Here is a 15,383-nt window from a genome sequence, read left to right on the forward strand (position 1 = left end):
CCGTAGGCAGAAATCTTTCATATGCATTTTTCTTCCTGTCTATAAATTCTTCATACCTCATGGGCCAGTGCTATTCACCTCAACCCATTCTTTCACCAGCATAATCCTTTCCCCCTGCATATTTGGCCCAATTTCTCTCCCCTGTCTCCTTGCAGAGTGCCCTTCTGTACTCAGATTTAGAACCAAAAGAATTGTTATAACCACACTGGTAACTAATGGAGATGCTGATAATCCTTGTGTTAAGGAAATTGCGAAGATACATATTTTAAAGAGGAGTTGACATCCAAGGGTATGTACTAACAGACCTCCTTTGAAATCTTCCCTTATGGGAGCTAGTGTTGTGGTGTGGTGGGTAAAGCTGTTGCCTGCCACCCCCGCATCCCATATGGGCACCGGTTCTGACCTAGCTCTCTGGTAATGCACCTGGGAAAGCAATGGAAGATGGCCTAATCCTTGGGCTCCTGCACCCATATGGGAGACCTGGAAGAAGCTCTTGGCTCCTAACTTCTGCCTGGCACAGCCCCAGCCATTGTGGCCATTAGAAGAGTGAACCAGCAGATGAAAGATCTCTCTTTCTGTCTCTGTGACTGACTTCCAAATAAATAAATCTTAAAGAAAGAAATTTTCCTTTAGATTATAATTTATCCCTATACGCTAACCTAAATAATTGGTGAAGAAAATCAACCCTTAGCAGTAAACAAAACTGTCTTATTCCAGTTTACTCTTTCAGTGACCAGTTTACCATAATTTCTGTTATTTTTGTATTTCAGATGTTCTGCATTTCAACTTCATCAAAGATTAAGTTGGTATTTATGGGGTAATCTGGGAGCCTAAAACCGACTTGTTTCACTACGTCTGTAAGGAAATATGTACAAATTCCCACTGACCACTTTACCAAGAAGCTTTTAGAACACACCCAACGTAAGTTGCAGGTGCACTGTGTTATGCTTGTTATCCTCCCCCCACTTAGGGCGTGTGTCTGGGTGCATGTGTGCAGGTTGTGTGGGTTGTATATATTTACTTGTATACACTTTTTATAGCTTTCTGGGTTCGTTGCATCGCTTACTCCTTTCTTATTTCAATAGATATTTGAATGCCTAGCAGGTAGAAGGAACAGGCCCACGGCTATTCCTAGATCTAAGGAATGTCCAGAGACAAGATGGTTGCTTCCATAGGGCTTATACTCTAGCACGGAGATAGACATAAGCCAAATAATAGCACAAATATATGGGGAACTCATACTGTGATAGGTCCTATGAACAGAAGCCATACAGCATTATGGAAGCATAGAACTAACAGACCTATTGTCCAGGGTCAAAACAGGGTCCTTGGAGAGGGAGATATGCTGGCTAAAAGATCTCATGGGTAGTCAGGAGTTAAAAGCTCAAAGGGAGGAGAGGTAATGGGAGAAGGGGCAGGAACTGAGCACAAAGTGCTCCAGACAGAGGGAACTCATGTACAAACACCATATATAATCACGTTCCTTCCAGGAGGGACCTCTGAAAAGCTGAATGGCTTTTAGGCTCCCGTAATCTCACAATGCCTGTGTGCTTTGGTTTGCAGGTGCGAAGCCCTCCTTCAGCCCTGACACCACCTTGAAGATGGAATTATGAATATGGCAGCTTTCCTACGGGGCTGGGAGGAGAAGGGAATAAAGAGTGACAGGCCCGAGGACCAGCTGAGTAAAGAGAAGAAGAAAATCCTGTTTTCCTTCTGTGAGGTGTGCAACATCCAGCTGAACTCGGCAGCCCAGGCCCAGGTCCACTACAATGGCAAATCCCACCGCAGACGAGTAAAGCAGCTGAGTGATGGGCAGCCGCCGCCCCCAGCCCAGGGCTCAGGGCTGCTGCTGGCCAGCCCCAGCCCCAGCACCAACACCAGTGCAGGTAGGAACTGGGGCCTGGGGATTCTACTTGCTGCTAGGGGAAATGGTTCTGTTCTGGAAATGAAAGATTTCGAGCAAGACTTATCTTTCAATTGAAAACTAACACCACAATAATACACATTCTTTCCCATACGCGTAAAATCCAGGAGCCGTTTGTCATCTTTCTGTATATTTCATACAGACACACACGCACACGCACACACAATTTGAATATTGGACCATAGGCTTCCTACATCCACATGGTGTGTGAACATTTCCTAATATATTTTTGAGATGTGTTTCAAGTTGATGGTTAATGTCAGTTTTCCTCCCTCTCTGTAACATTCAGCTACCTTGGGTTTCCTTCCTCTGCTTTGTGTGGGGTGGTGTGCTACTTGATAGCATATAAAAAGCTACAGCTTTATTTATAACATCCCATGATGCAGGAAAGGAGCATTAATCTTGCATGTTAGGCTTGTCATATTCTTTTAGAGACTTGCCAGCACAGTGCTGCTGGTGTTCTAACAACAGGAATGGGCATTGCCAAAAGCAACAAGGCTTACCTCCGGGCCCTGGCACCATCGCCGCTTTCGCTTGCTTCTCACCTTTTCCTTCTGGGCTGGATGGAGGTAGAAGCACAAGAATTTTTGCATCCCTGCCTCTACCCTGAATTCTAAACAATCTTCCAAATTCTGTATCTTATCCTTGGGCAGCCCTTCCTCTGCCACATTGCTGGTCACTGCTTGGCTCCTCTGAGACAGAACTAAAGACAAATGTAAGAGTTACTGCTGCTAATCCATGGTGAGGTTTCCTGCAAAGGCAGGCCTCCTGTACAGGTTTTAGGTGGGAGGCCACGATAAGCCTTCCTCTAAATGTGGTGGACGAGCTCCAGATTCTACTCCAGGAGGCATTTACTCTGCTAACGAAGCCTCCCCTTGAAGTGAGGTGATGCTAGGAAACCATTTGTTGGAATTGCACTCTGTGCTTTCGCATGCTTCCCGTGTTCTGAAGTTATTTCATTTCTGCATTAGGCACCAGTGAAAATTGTGGATGTGTATGTGTGCTGAAAATAATTTTTGTATTTCAAGCTAAACCTGACTACTTTTAACCCAATATGTAGTTCAACTTCATTGAACTATGTTTCCCTAGTCAATATGTAACATGCCATGAAGGAATATAAAGGAAATACACGATGTAAGATATTTTTTTTAAGATTTATTTACTTATTTGAAAGTCAGAGTTAGAAGGAGAGACAGATGCAGAGGCAGAGAGAGAGAGAGGTCTTCCATCTGCTGTTTCACTCCCCAAAGGACTGCAATGGCTAGTGCTGGGCCCATCTGAAGCCAGAGCCAGGAGCTTCTTCTGGGTCTCTCATGCGGGTACAGGGGCCTAAGCACTTGGGCCATCTTCCACTGCTTTCCCAGGACATAGCAGGGAGTGGGATCAGAAGAGGAGCAGTTGGAACTTGAACTGGTGCCCTTGTGGGATGCTGGTGCCACAGATGGTGACTTTACCCAGTACACCACAGTACTGGCCCCAAGAGTCACTGTTTTAATAACGAAAAATTACTTTTCCCTTTTTTTATTTATTGTAATGGTAATTATTCAGATGCATTAACATGCCTTTATTTATTTATTTATTTATTTATGTATTTATTTTATTTGACAGACAGTGAGAGAGAGACAGAGAGAAAGGTCTTCCTTCCGTTGGTTCACCCCACAAATGGCCACTACAGCCAGAGAGCTGCGCCGATCCGAAGCCCGAGGCCAGGTGCTTCTCCTGGTCTCCCATGCGGGTGCAGGGGCCCAAGCACTTGGGCCATCCTCCGCTGCCCTCCCAGGCCACAGCAGAGAGCTGGACTGGAAGAGGAGCAGCCGGAACTAGAACCCAGCACCCATATGGGATGCCGGCGCTGCAGGCGGAGGATTATCTGAGTGAGCCACTGCGCCTGCCCCAACATGCCTTTATTTACATACTCAAAATATGGCTAATTTTTCTCTGTTTGCCTCTTAAGTGAAAAATATTTTTTTAAGGGTGCAGCTATTTGGCTTAGCAATTAAGACCCTGGCTAGGAGGCCTGCATCTCACATTGGAGTATTCAGGTTTGATTTTTAGCTCTGACTCCTAATTTCAGCTTCCTCCTGATGCAGACCCTGGGAGACAGTGGGCTGATTCAAGCGAAAGATTCCTGCCATCCAGTGTGGGAGGCCTGGGTTGAGCTGCAGGCATTTAAGGAGTGAACCAGCAAATATAGTACTTTTCTCTCCCTCTTTCTCTCTCTCCTTTTCTCTAATAACTGCATTAAAACACTTTTAGATACAGTTAGTGTTAGGTTAAACTCCGATATCTAAATCAGGGAGCAAACAGCCCAAGTATAAGTTTGAGTTACATTTATTAGAATCCAAATGTCTGTGACTACCATAACCACTTTAATATTACATTTCTGGGGCTACTTAATAACAGGTGACATTTTCCATGGTAAAATGTTAACAGCATGTGTATGCTATGTATTGTGTGCTAAACAAAGAGGAACAAGCCTGACATGGTTTTATTTTTTCCCAGTCACTTTCCTCAGTTCTAGTCTAAGAATCTGTTTCCTGCTGGGTAGCAGCAACCTTAAGATGCTTGCATCCAATAACTTCTCACGCTTGTATATTCAGGAGAACTTTTTGACTTAGAATATTGAGTTCTATTTATAAGAACCTTGACCTCTCTACTAAGATTGGCCTAGACGGACCTTGGAGCTTAGGTGGGCACCAGCATTCTCACTCTGCCCCTCCTGTGGCATGTTGCTTTTAGTCCAGGTGGTGGAATATGTGGGAGAGGAGTGGAGGGACAGAAGTTGCCTTCCCTACAGCCTCGCAAGGTTGCAGTGCTCTTTGTTGGTGGTTGCTCTTCTGGCTGTCTCTGTGGGTCACAGATGCTGCAAACGGAGCCAGTGAATGGAGGGCTGAAACTGAGTGTTTGCTATCAGCATTGCAGGTCTCTTATGAAGTAGCTGTTCCCTTCAGGTAGTTACAGAAGTCTCCCATCCTTGACCATGTGTGACTCCCGCATGATGGTAGTCCTGGCAAGATTTTGTCCTTTGTTCCAATAATTTACTAACTCCTGGAGTTGGAGGTTGGGTTCATAATCCATCTGGAAACTAATGTTCCCCTTGAAAACCTGGAATCTCAGGGAGGCCAGCAGGTAGAGGCGGAGCAGACTGGAGGGGACTTCTCTTCCCTCTGTAGCATAGGGAGGAGAATTGTGGCCTGTGTTCTATGCAAAGGGGAAATATGTGGTAGTAGAGATAAGCTTCCTAAGAGCTTTTAATTTAGGAGACCTGTCCTTAAATGACCTTTCCTCTGTGGCAGTGGGGTGTGCAGGAAGGTGGTTTCATTGGAGAATTCTGCTAAGCATTTAAAGAAGAATTAATGCCAGTTTTATACAAACTGTCAGAAAATAGAAGAGAAAGGAACAACACTTCCCTATTATTTTTGTAAGGCTAGTATCTTGATATCAAAAGCAGATAAAGGCAATATAAAAAAAGTACTCAAGAAATTCTTTCATGGCCTTAGGCTCAGTGTTTCTCAACAACATGTAAGCAAGCTGAGCACAAAAATACAGAAAAAAAATTATGACCAAGGAAATTTATTGCAGGTATGCAAGGCTGGTTCAACATTTGAATGGAAATCAATAAATATAACCTTACATACCCATAAGCTAAAGAAGAAAAAACATATGATCAAATCAATTGATATCACATTTGGCAAAACACAGCACTCATTTATGATTTTAAAAACTCAGCGATTAGGAATACAAGAAGTTACTGCAGTGTATAAAGAAGTTGTACACAGGAGCTGGTATTGTGGCACAATGGATTTAGCTGCTGATTGCAACATTGGCATTCCATATCCGAGTGTCTGTTGTGGTTCTGGCTGCTCTGCTTTCAGTCCAGCTCTCTGCTAATGTGCCTGAGAAAGTAATAGAGAGTGGCCCAAGTGCTTGGATCCTTCTTGCTCACATGGAGACCAGGATGAAGTTCCTGGCTTCTGGCTCCTAGCTTTGGTAGGGCCCAGCCCTGGCAGTTGGTGGCCATTTGGTAATTGAACCAGTGAATAGAAGATCTCTGTCTCTCCCTCTCTCTCTCTCTCCCTCTCTGTGCTACTCTACCTGTCAAATATATAAATAAATCTAAAAAAAAATTCTACAGAAAACTTCCAGCTGATGTCACGTTTTATGAAAAAAGACCAAATGCTTTTCCCCTAAGATCATGAGCAAAGTAAGAGTGTTCACTCTCAGTCTCCTATTCAGCTTAGAAGTAGAAGTTCTAGTGAGTATAATAAAGCAAGAAAAATAAAAGTCATATAAATTACAAAGGAAGAATTAAAACTCTTCTCACTGTAGATGACATGATGACCTATATAGAAATTCTAAAGAATCTAGAAATGAACTAGAACTAATAAGTGAATGAATTCAGGATATTTGCAAGATCAAGGATCAACACACAGAAATCAATCATATATCTCTGTGCTAACTGCTAACCATATGGAAACCAGAATTTAACAGCATAATGTCCTTTATAAGCACTCTGAATAAAATGGAATACTTAGAGAGGCTGGCTCTGTATGTAGCAGGTAAAGCTGCTGCCTTCGGCACTGGTTTGAGTGCCACTGCTCTACTTCTGATCCAGCTCCTTGCTAAAGTGCCTAGGAAAGCAGCAGAAGATGGCCCAAGCACTTGGGCCCCTGCACCCATGTAGGAGACCCAGAAGAACCTCCTGGCTTCGAATTGGCCCAGCTCTGGCTGCCGCAGCCATTTAGGCGGTGAACCAGTCTATGGAAGACCTCTGTCTTTCTCTTCCCTCCTCTGTAACTCTACCTTTCAAATAAATAAATCTTTTTTAAAAATGCAATGCTTATATATACATATTTAAGAATATGTACACAGGGCTGGTACAGTGGCACAGAAGGTTAGTACTCTGCCTACAGCGCTGGTATCCCATGTGTGTGCCAGTTCTAGTCCCAGCTGCTCCTCTTCCGATCAAGCTCTCTGCTGTGGCCTGGGAAGGAAGGAGAGGATGGCCAAGTTCTTGGGACCCTGCACCCATGTGGGAGACCCAGAAGAAGCTCCTGGCTCCTGACTTCAGATCAGCTCAACTCTGGCCTTTGTGGCCACTTGGGGAATGAACCAGCGGATGGAAGACCTTTCTCTCTGTCTGTCTCTCTCTCACTGTCTGTAACTCTACCTCTCAAATCAATAATTTTTTTTATTCTAAAGATTTATTTGTTTATTTGAAAGTCAGAATTACACAGAGAGAGGAGAGGTAGAAACAGAGAGGTCTTCCATCCGATGGTTCACTCCCCAGTTGGCTGCAACGGCCAGAGCTGTGCTGATCCGAAGCCAAGAGCCTCATCCAGGTCTCCCACATGGGTGCAGGGGCCTAAGGACTTGGGCCATCTTCCACTGCTATCCCAGGCCACAGCAGAGAGCTGGATCAGAAGTGGAGCAGCCAGGTTCAAACCGGTGCCCATATGGGATGCTGGTGCTTCAGGCCAAGGCATTAATCCACTGCTACACAGCGCTGGCCCCAATAAATAAAATCTTAAAAAAAAAAAAAATGTACAGGATCTGAATGCTGAAAATTACAAAATGCTGAAGAAATAAAACAATCTAGGTAGAAAAGTGTACCAGGCTTGAGGATTGAATAACTCAATGTAATTTGGATGTCAGCTCTCCCATAAGTTAATCTGAAGATTTCAGGCAATTCCTGTCAAAATTCCAGAACTGTTTGCTGTTGCAAATGTAGACAAGCTTATTCTTTAATTTATATAGAAAGACCATATAACAATGCCATAAACAGACCATAAAACAATGTCCAAGATGATCTTAGCAAAGAAGGAAAAAAAAAAGAGAAGGAACCTCTTCCCATATTAAGACCAACTGTATAGCTAAAGTAATCAATACAGTGTGGTATACAGACACATGGATGAATGGAAAATAATAGAGAACTCAGAAATATACCCATACCCATTCCCTGCATGGATTTTCAGCAGAGGTGCAAAACCATCCAGCGGAGGAAAGGATGGCCTTTTCAGCTAATGATGCTTGAAGATTTTGGATGTGTAGACAGCAGTAAGTAAATAAATACATTTCCACCAAACTTAAATATTATCCCAAAATGGATCATACAGTTATTTGTAAAACATAAAATTTTGGGGGGAACAATATAGAAGAATCTGAGATCTTGGGCTAAGCAGAGTTCTGGCTTAAAACCAAAGCATGATCCATAAAGAGAGAAGCTGAGAAAGCAGACTTATCCAAAAGTTTTTAAAATTTTGTTTTGTGAATATCATGTAAAGAGAATGAAAAATGCAGCTACAAATGGAAGACAGCCTTTGAAAACCATGTATCAAAGGACTAGTATATACAATGTAAAAAGAACTCTGACTTCAAAAGATTAAAAAAAAAAAAAGCAGTCCAATTAGGAAATGAGCAAAAGCTAAGGCAAGACATTTCACAGAGGACAAACAGATGACAAGTAGGTGAGTGAGAAGGTGTTCAACATCATTAGCCATTGAGGAAAAGCAAAAAAAAGCTACAGCAATGTTTACTATATACCTTTGAAAATAGCTAAAATCAAAAATAATGACAACCAGATGCTGGCAGGGGTATGGAGAATGCATCACTCATATTAACTGGTGAGGATGCAAAATTGTGCAACCACTCTAGAAAGCAGTAGAATGTTCATAGCTTCATGAATGCAGCAACAAGGGGCCACATTTGTTTACCAGCCCCAAACTGTAAAGAACTCTGTATTAGTTTCTTGAGAGAAACTATAACAAATGACCACAAACTTGGTGTTAGAACTAAGAACAAAAGAGGTTTATTCTAAGATCTGGAGCCCAGAAGTCAAAATCTGAGGAAGCTGCACTTGCCCCTTGGGCTTGTGAGAGCATCTCTTCCTGGCGTTCTTGGGTCCGTGACTGTTACTCCTCTCTCTGCCTCTGTCCTCCGATCACCTTTTCCTCTGTGTGTCTTTCTGTTTCAAATCTCCCTCTGCTTCTCCCTTATGAGAGTACTTACTGCTCTGGGCAGGAACCCGAAGACTTGCATTTCTACAGAGTTCCCAGATGATGCTGGAGCTGGTGATCCAAGACTGCACTTTGAGAACACCAGTCTGTCCCATTGAGGAGGGTCTGTACCTGGGAAGGGGGCTTCTCATCTTACATATGAAGATTGCACTTTTTTTTTAACTTTTATTTAATGAATATAAATTTCCAAAGTACGGTTTATGGATTACAATGGCTTCCCCCCCATAACGTCCCTCCCACCCGCAACCCTCCCCTTTCCCACTCCCTCTCCCCTTCCATTCACATCAAGATTCATTTTCGATTCTCTTTATATACAGAAGATCAGTTTAGCATACATTAAGTAAAGATTTCAACAGTTTGCTCCCACACAGAAACATAAAGTGAAAAATAATAGATGTTTTTTTAAATGATGATGAAATCAGATCAGACCTATTGTCATGTTTAATCCCAGTGAGAGTCAAGTTGGGAATTGATAATTTCTTCTTCTTCTTCTTTTTTTTTTTTTTTACAGAAGATCAGTTTAGTATACATTAAGTAAAGATTTCAACAGTTTGCACACCCCATAGAAACACAAAGTGAAATATACTATTTGAGTACTCATTATATCATTAAATCTCAATGTACAGCACATTAAGGACAGAGATCCTACATGAGGAGTAAGTGCACAGTGACTCCTGTTGTTGACTTTACAAATTGACACTCCTGTTTATGGCATCAGTAATCTCCCTATGCACCAGTCATGAGTTTCCAAGGCTATGGAAGCCCCTTGAGTTCTCCGACTCTTATCTTGTTTAGACAAGGTCATAGTCAAAGTGGAGGTTCTCTCCTCCCTTCAGAGAAAGGTACCTCCTTCTTTGAAGACCTGTTCTTTCCACTGGGATCTCACTCACAGAGATCTTTCATTTAGGTTGCTTGTTTTTTTTTTGTTTTTTTTTTTTTTTTTTTTTTTTTTTGCCAGAGTGTCTTGGCTTTCCATGCCTGAAATACTCTCATGGGCTTTTCAGCCAGATCGAAATGCCTTTAGGGCTGATTCTGAGGCCAGAGTGCTGTTTAGGACATCCGCCATTCTATGAGTGTGCTGAGTATCTTGCTTCCCATGTTGGATCACTCTCCCCTATATTTATTCTATTGGTTAGTATTAGCAGGTACTAGACTTGTTTATGTGCTCCCTTTGACGCTTAGTCCTTTCATTATGATCAATTGTGAACTGAAATTGATCACTTGGACTAGTGAGATGGCATTGGTATATGCCACCTTGATGGGATTGAATTGGAGTCCCCTGGTATGTTTCTAACTCTACCATTTGGGGCAAGTCAGCTTGAGCATGTCCCAAATTGTACATCTCTTCCCTCTCTTATTCCCACTCTTATGTTTAACAGGGATCACATTTCAGTTAAATTTCAACACTTAAGAATAACTGTGTATTAATTACAGAATTAAACCAGTCATATTAAGTAGAACAGACAAAAAAACTACTAAGAGGGATAATGTATTAAGTTGTTCATTTACAGTCAGGGCTATGCTGATCCAGTCACCGTTTCTCATAGTGTCCATTTCACTTCAACAGGTTTCCTTTTTGGTGTTCAGTCAGTTGTCATCGATCAGGGAGAACATATGGTATTTGTCCCTTTGGGACTGGCTTATTTCACTCAGCATGATGTGTTCCAGATTCCTCCATTTTGTTGCAAATGACTGCATTTCGTTGTTTCTTACTGCGGTATAGTATTCTAAAGAGTACATATCCCATAATTTCTTTATCCAGTCTACTGTTGATGGGCATTTAGGTTGGTTCCAGGTCTTAGCTATTGTGAATTGTGCTGCAATAAACATAAGGGTGCAGACCGCTTTTTTGTTTGCCAATTTAAATTCCTTTGGGTAAATTCCAAGGAGTGGGATGGCTGGGTCGAACGGTAGGGTTATCTTCAGGTTTCTGAGGAATCTCCAGACTGACTTCCATAGTGGCTTAACCAATTTGCATTCCCACCAACAGTGGGTTGGTGTCCCTTTTTCCCCACATCCTCGCCAGCATCTGTTGTTGGTAGATTTCTGTATGTGAGCCATTCTAACTGGGGTGAGGTGAAACCTCATTGTGGTTTTGATTTGCATTTCCCTGATTGCTAGTGACCTTGAACATTTTTTCATGTGTCTGTTGGCCCTTTGGATTTCCCCTTTTGAAAAATGTCTATTGAGGTCCTTGGCCCATCTCTTAAGTGGGTTGTTGGTTTTGTTTTTGTGGAGTTTCTTAATCTCTTTGTAGATTCTGGTTATTAATCCTTTATCTGTTGTGTAGTTTGCAAATATTTTTTCCCATTCTGTCGGTTGTCTCTTCACTCTCCTGATGGTTTCTTTTGCAGTACAGAAACTTCTCAATTTGATGCAATCCCAATAGTTGATTTTGGCTTTGACTGCCTGTGCCTCCCGGGTCTTTTCCAGAAATTCTTTGCCTGTGCCAATATCTTGAAGGGTTTCTCCAATGTTCTCTAATAACTTGATGGTGTCAGGTCGTAGATTTAGGTCTTTAATCCATGTTGAGTGGATTTTTGTGTGAGGTGTAAGGTAGGGGTCTTGCTTCATGCTTCTGCACGTGGAAATCCAGTTTTCCCAGCACCATTTATTGAATAGACTGTCCTTGCTCCAGGAATTGGTTTTAGATCCTTGATCAAATATAAGTTGGCTGTAGATGTTTGGATTGATTTCTGGTGTTTCAATTCTGTTCCATTGGTCTATCCATCTGTTTCTATACCAGTACCATGCTGTTTTGATTACAACTGCCCTGTAGTATGTCCTGAAATCTGGTATTGTGATGCCTCCGGCTTTGTTTTTGTTGTACAAGATTGCTTTAGCTACTCGAGGTCTCTTGTGCCTCCATATAAATTTCAGCACCATTTTTTCCAGATCTGAGAAGAAGGTCTTCGGTATCTTGATTGGGATTGCATTGAATCTATAAATTGCTTTTGGGAGAATGGACATTTTGATGATATTCATTCTTCCAATCCATGAGCATGGAAGATTTTTCCATTTCTTGGTATCCTCTTCTATTTCTTTCTTTAAGGTTTTGTAATTTTCATCTTAGAGATCTTTAACGTCCTTGGTTAAGTTCATTCCAAGGTATTTGATTGTTTTTGTAGCTATTGTGAATGGGATTGATCTTAGAAGTTCTTCCTCAGCCATGGCATTGTCTGTGTATACAAAGGCTGTTGATTTTTGTGCATTGATTTTATACCCTGCTACTTTGCCAAACTCTTCTATGAGTTCCAATAGTCTCTTAGTAGAGTTCTTTGGGTCCCCTAAATAAAGAATCATATCATCTGCAAAGAGGGATAGTTTGACTTCTTCCTTCCCAATTTGTATCCCTTTAATTTCTTTTTCTTGCCTAATAGCTCTGGCTAGAACTTCCAGAACTATATTGAATAGCAGTGGTGAGAGTGGGCATCCCTGTCTGGTACCAGATCTCAGTGGAAATGCTTCCAGCTTTTCCCCATTCAACAGGATGTTGGCTGTGGGTTTTTCATAAATTGCTTTGATTATATTGAGGAATGTTCCTTCCAAACCTAGTTTGCTTAGAGTTTTCATCATGAATGGGTGTTGTATTTTATCAAATGCTTTCTCGGCATCTATTGAGATAATCATATGGTTTTTCTTCTGCAGTCTGTTAATGTGGTGTGTCACATTGATTGTCTTGCGCACATTAAACCATCCCTGCATACCAGGGATAAATCCCACTTGGTCTGGGTGGATGATCTTTCTGATGTGTTGTTGCATTCTATTGTCGAGAATTTTATTGAGGATTTTTGCATCTATGTTCATCAGGGATATTGGTCTGTAATTCTCTTTCAATGCTGCATCTTTTTCCGGCTTAGGGATTAAGGTGATGCTGGCTTCATAGAAAGAATTTGGGAGGACTCCCTCTTTTTCGATTGTTCTGAATAGTTTGAGAAGAATTGGAGTCAGTTCTTCTTTAAATGTCTGGTAGAATTCAGCAGTGAATCCATCTGGTCCTGGGCTTTTCTTTGTTGGGAGGGCCTTTATTACTGTTTCAATTTCTGTCTCAGTTATGGGTCTGTTTAGGTTTTCGATGTCTTCCTGGTTCAATTTAGGTAGTTTGCATGTGTCCAGGAATCTATCCATTTCTGATAGGTTTCCCTGTTTGCTGGCATACAAGTCCTTGTAATTTCTGATGATTCTTTTTATTTCTGTGGTGTCTGTTGTTACGTTTCCTTTTTCATCTCTGATTTTATTGATTTGGGTCTTTTCTCTTCCTTTTTTTAGTTAGTTGGGCCAATGGGGTGTCAATTTTTTTTATTTTTTCAAAAAACCAGCTCCTCGTTTGGCTGATTTTTTGTAATGTTTTTTTTTTTGGATTCAATCCTGTTGATTTCTTCTCTGATTTTAATGATTTCTCTTCTCCTACTAGATTTGGGTCTGGTTTGCTGTAGGTTTTCTAGATCGTTGAGGTGAATTGAAAGCTCATCTATTTGGTGCCTTTCCAATTTCTTGATGTAGGCACCTACTGATATAAACTTTCCTCTTAACACTGCTTTTGCTGCGTCCCATAAGTTTTGGTATGTTGTGCTGTTATCCTCATTTACTTGCAGAAAATTTTTGATTTCTCTTTTAATTTCTTCTATGACCCATTGTTCATTCAGGAGCATGTTGTTCAATCTCCATGTGTTTGCATATGCTCTAGGGATTCCTGAGTTGCTAATTTCCAACTTCATTCCTTTATGGTCTGAGAAGCTGCAAGATATGATTCTAATTCTTTTGAATTTGCTGAGACTTGCTTTATGGCCTAGTATGTGGTCAGTCCTAGAGAAGGTTCTATGTACTGCTGAGAAGATTGTAAAATCTTTAGCTGTAGGATTGAAAGTTCTGTATATATCTGTTAGATCCATTTGGGCTATAGTGTCATTTAAATCTACTGTCTCCTTGTTGATCTTCTGTCCTGTTGATCTGTCTATTTCTGAGAGTGGAGTATTGAAGTCCCCCAGTACTATTGTATTGGGGTCTAAGTCTCCCTTTAAATCCCTTAACAAATCTTTTAGATAAACCGGTGCTCTATAGTTAGGTGCACATACATTGATAATTGTTATATCTTCTTGTTGTATTGATCCCTTAATCATTATATAGTGTCCCTCTTTGTCTCTCTTAACAGTTTTTGTGGTAAAGTTTATGTTGTCTGATATTAAGATGGCTATGCCCACTCTTTTTTCATTTCTGTTGGCATGGTATATCTTTTTCCAGCCTTTCACTTTCAGTCTGTATGGATCTTTGTTGGAAAGATGTGTTTCTTGTAAGCAGCAAATAGATGTGTTTTGTTCCTTAACCCAATCAGCCAATCTGTGTCTTTTAACTGGACAGTTCAGGCCATTCACGTTCAATGTGACTAATGATAAGTGGTAACTTTGCCCTGCCATTTGCCAAAGATAAGTTCTAATATATGCTTTGAATTCCCTGTGATCTTTTGCTGTGAGGTTTCCTTCCTTTACCTTCTTTCATATTGATGACCATGTTTCTGTGTTTCTGTGTGTAACACATCTTTAAGCATCTTTTGCAGGGCTGGACGAGTGGCGACAAATTCTTTCAATTTCTGTTTGCTATGAAAAGTCTTTATTTCACCTTCATTCACAAATGATAGCTTTGCAGGATATAATATTCTGGGCTGGCAATTTTTCTCTCTTAGCACCTGTGCTATGTCTCGCCATTCCCTCCTAGCTTGTAGGGTTTCTGATGAGAAGTCAGCTGTGAGTCTGATTGGAGATCCTCTGAGAGTAATCTGACGTCTCTCTTGCACATTTTAGGATCTTTTCTTTATGTTTCACTGTGGTGAGTTTAATTACAGTGTGTCGTGGTGAGGATCTCTTTTGGTTGTGTTTATTAGGGGTTCTGTGAGCTTCCTGTACTAGGATTTCTCTGTCCTTCTCCAAACCTGGGAAATTTTCTGCTAATATCTCACTAAAAAGGCCTGCTAATCCTTTCTCCCTCTCCATGCCTTAAGGAACTCCTAGAACCCGGATGTTGGGTTTTTTAATAGTATCCTGCAGATTCCTGACAATATGTTTTAGATTTCTAATTTCCTCTTCTTTTCTTTGGTCTGACTGTATCCTTTCCTGTTCTCTGTCTTCTAAGTCCGATATTCTCTCTTCTGCTTCACCCATTCTGTTTGTAAGGCTCTCTATTGTGTTTTTCATTTGATCTATTGAATTCTTCACTTCAGTCACTATCCCAGTTTCCTGTTGTACTAGTTGTTTCGCTTCATTTTGATTCCTCCTTAATATTTCATTTTCACGAGAGAGATTTTCTATCTTGTCCATTAAGGATTTCTGTAGTTCAAGAATTTGTTTTTGAGAACTTCTTAATGTTCTTATCAATTTTTTGAGATCTGCTTCTTGCATTTCTTCTATCTCATCATCTTCATAATCTTGAATTGGGGTGTCTTTTTCATT

At 41.2% G+C, this 15,383-nt stretch overlaps 1 protein-coding gene across 10 annotated transcripts in view; it reads left to right on the top strand.

The window, feature by feature from the left end:
- Positions 1–15,383, top strand: part of ZNF385B (zinc finger protein 385B) — a 485,063-nt gene that overhangs the window by 110,953 nt on the left and 358,727 nt on the right. For 8 of the 10 annotated variants that reach the window (XR_016230734.1, XR_016230735.1, XM_089328032.1 and 5 more), the window contains exons 2-3: positions 771–921; positions 1,564–1,886. Coding sequence is in view for 8 of the 10 variants with exons in the window: in XM_089328032.1 (XP_089184158.1) it covers positions 1,610–1,886 (277 nt within the window). In the remaining 2 variants the exon portion in view is untranslated. Of the gene's footprint in view, positions 1–770; positions 922–1,563; positions 1,887–15,383 lie in introns of those variants that run through there. The other 2 variants (XM_089328034.1, XM_051849394.3) reach the window with 2 other exon arrangements.

The sequence above is a fragment of the Oryctolagus cuniculus genome, chromosome 3, assembly GCF_051225735.1.
Source record: "Oryctolagus cuniculus isolate XC-2025 breed Fujian yellow rabbit chromosome 3, ASM5122573v1, whole genome shotgun sequence".
In the NCBI taxonomy this organism is placed as follows: domain Eukaryota; kingdom Metazoa; phylum Chordata; class Mammalia; order Lagomorpha; family Leporidae; genus Oryctolagus; species Oryctolagus cuniculus.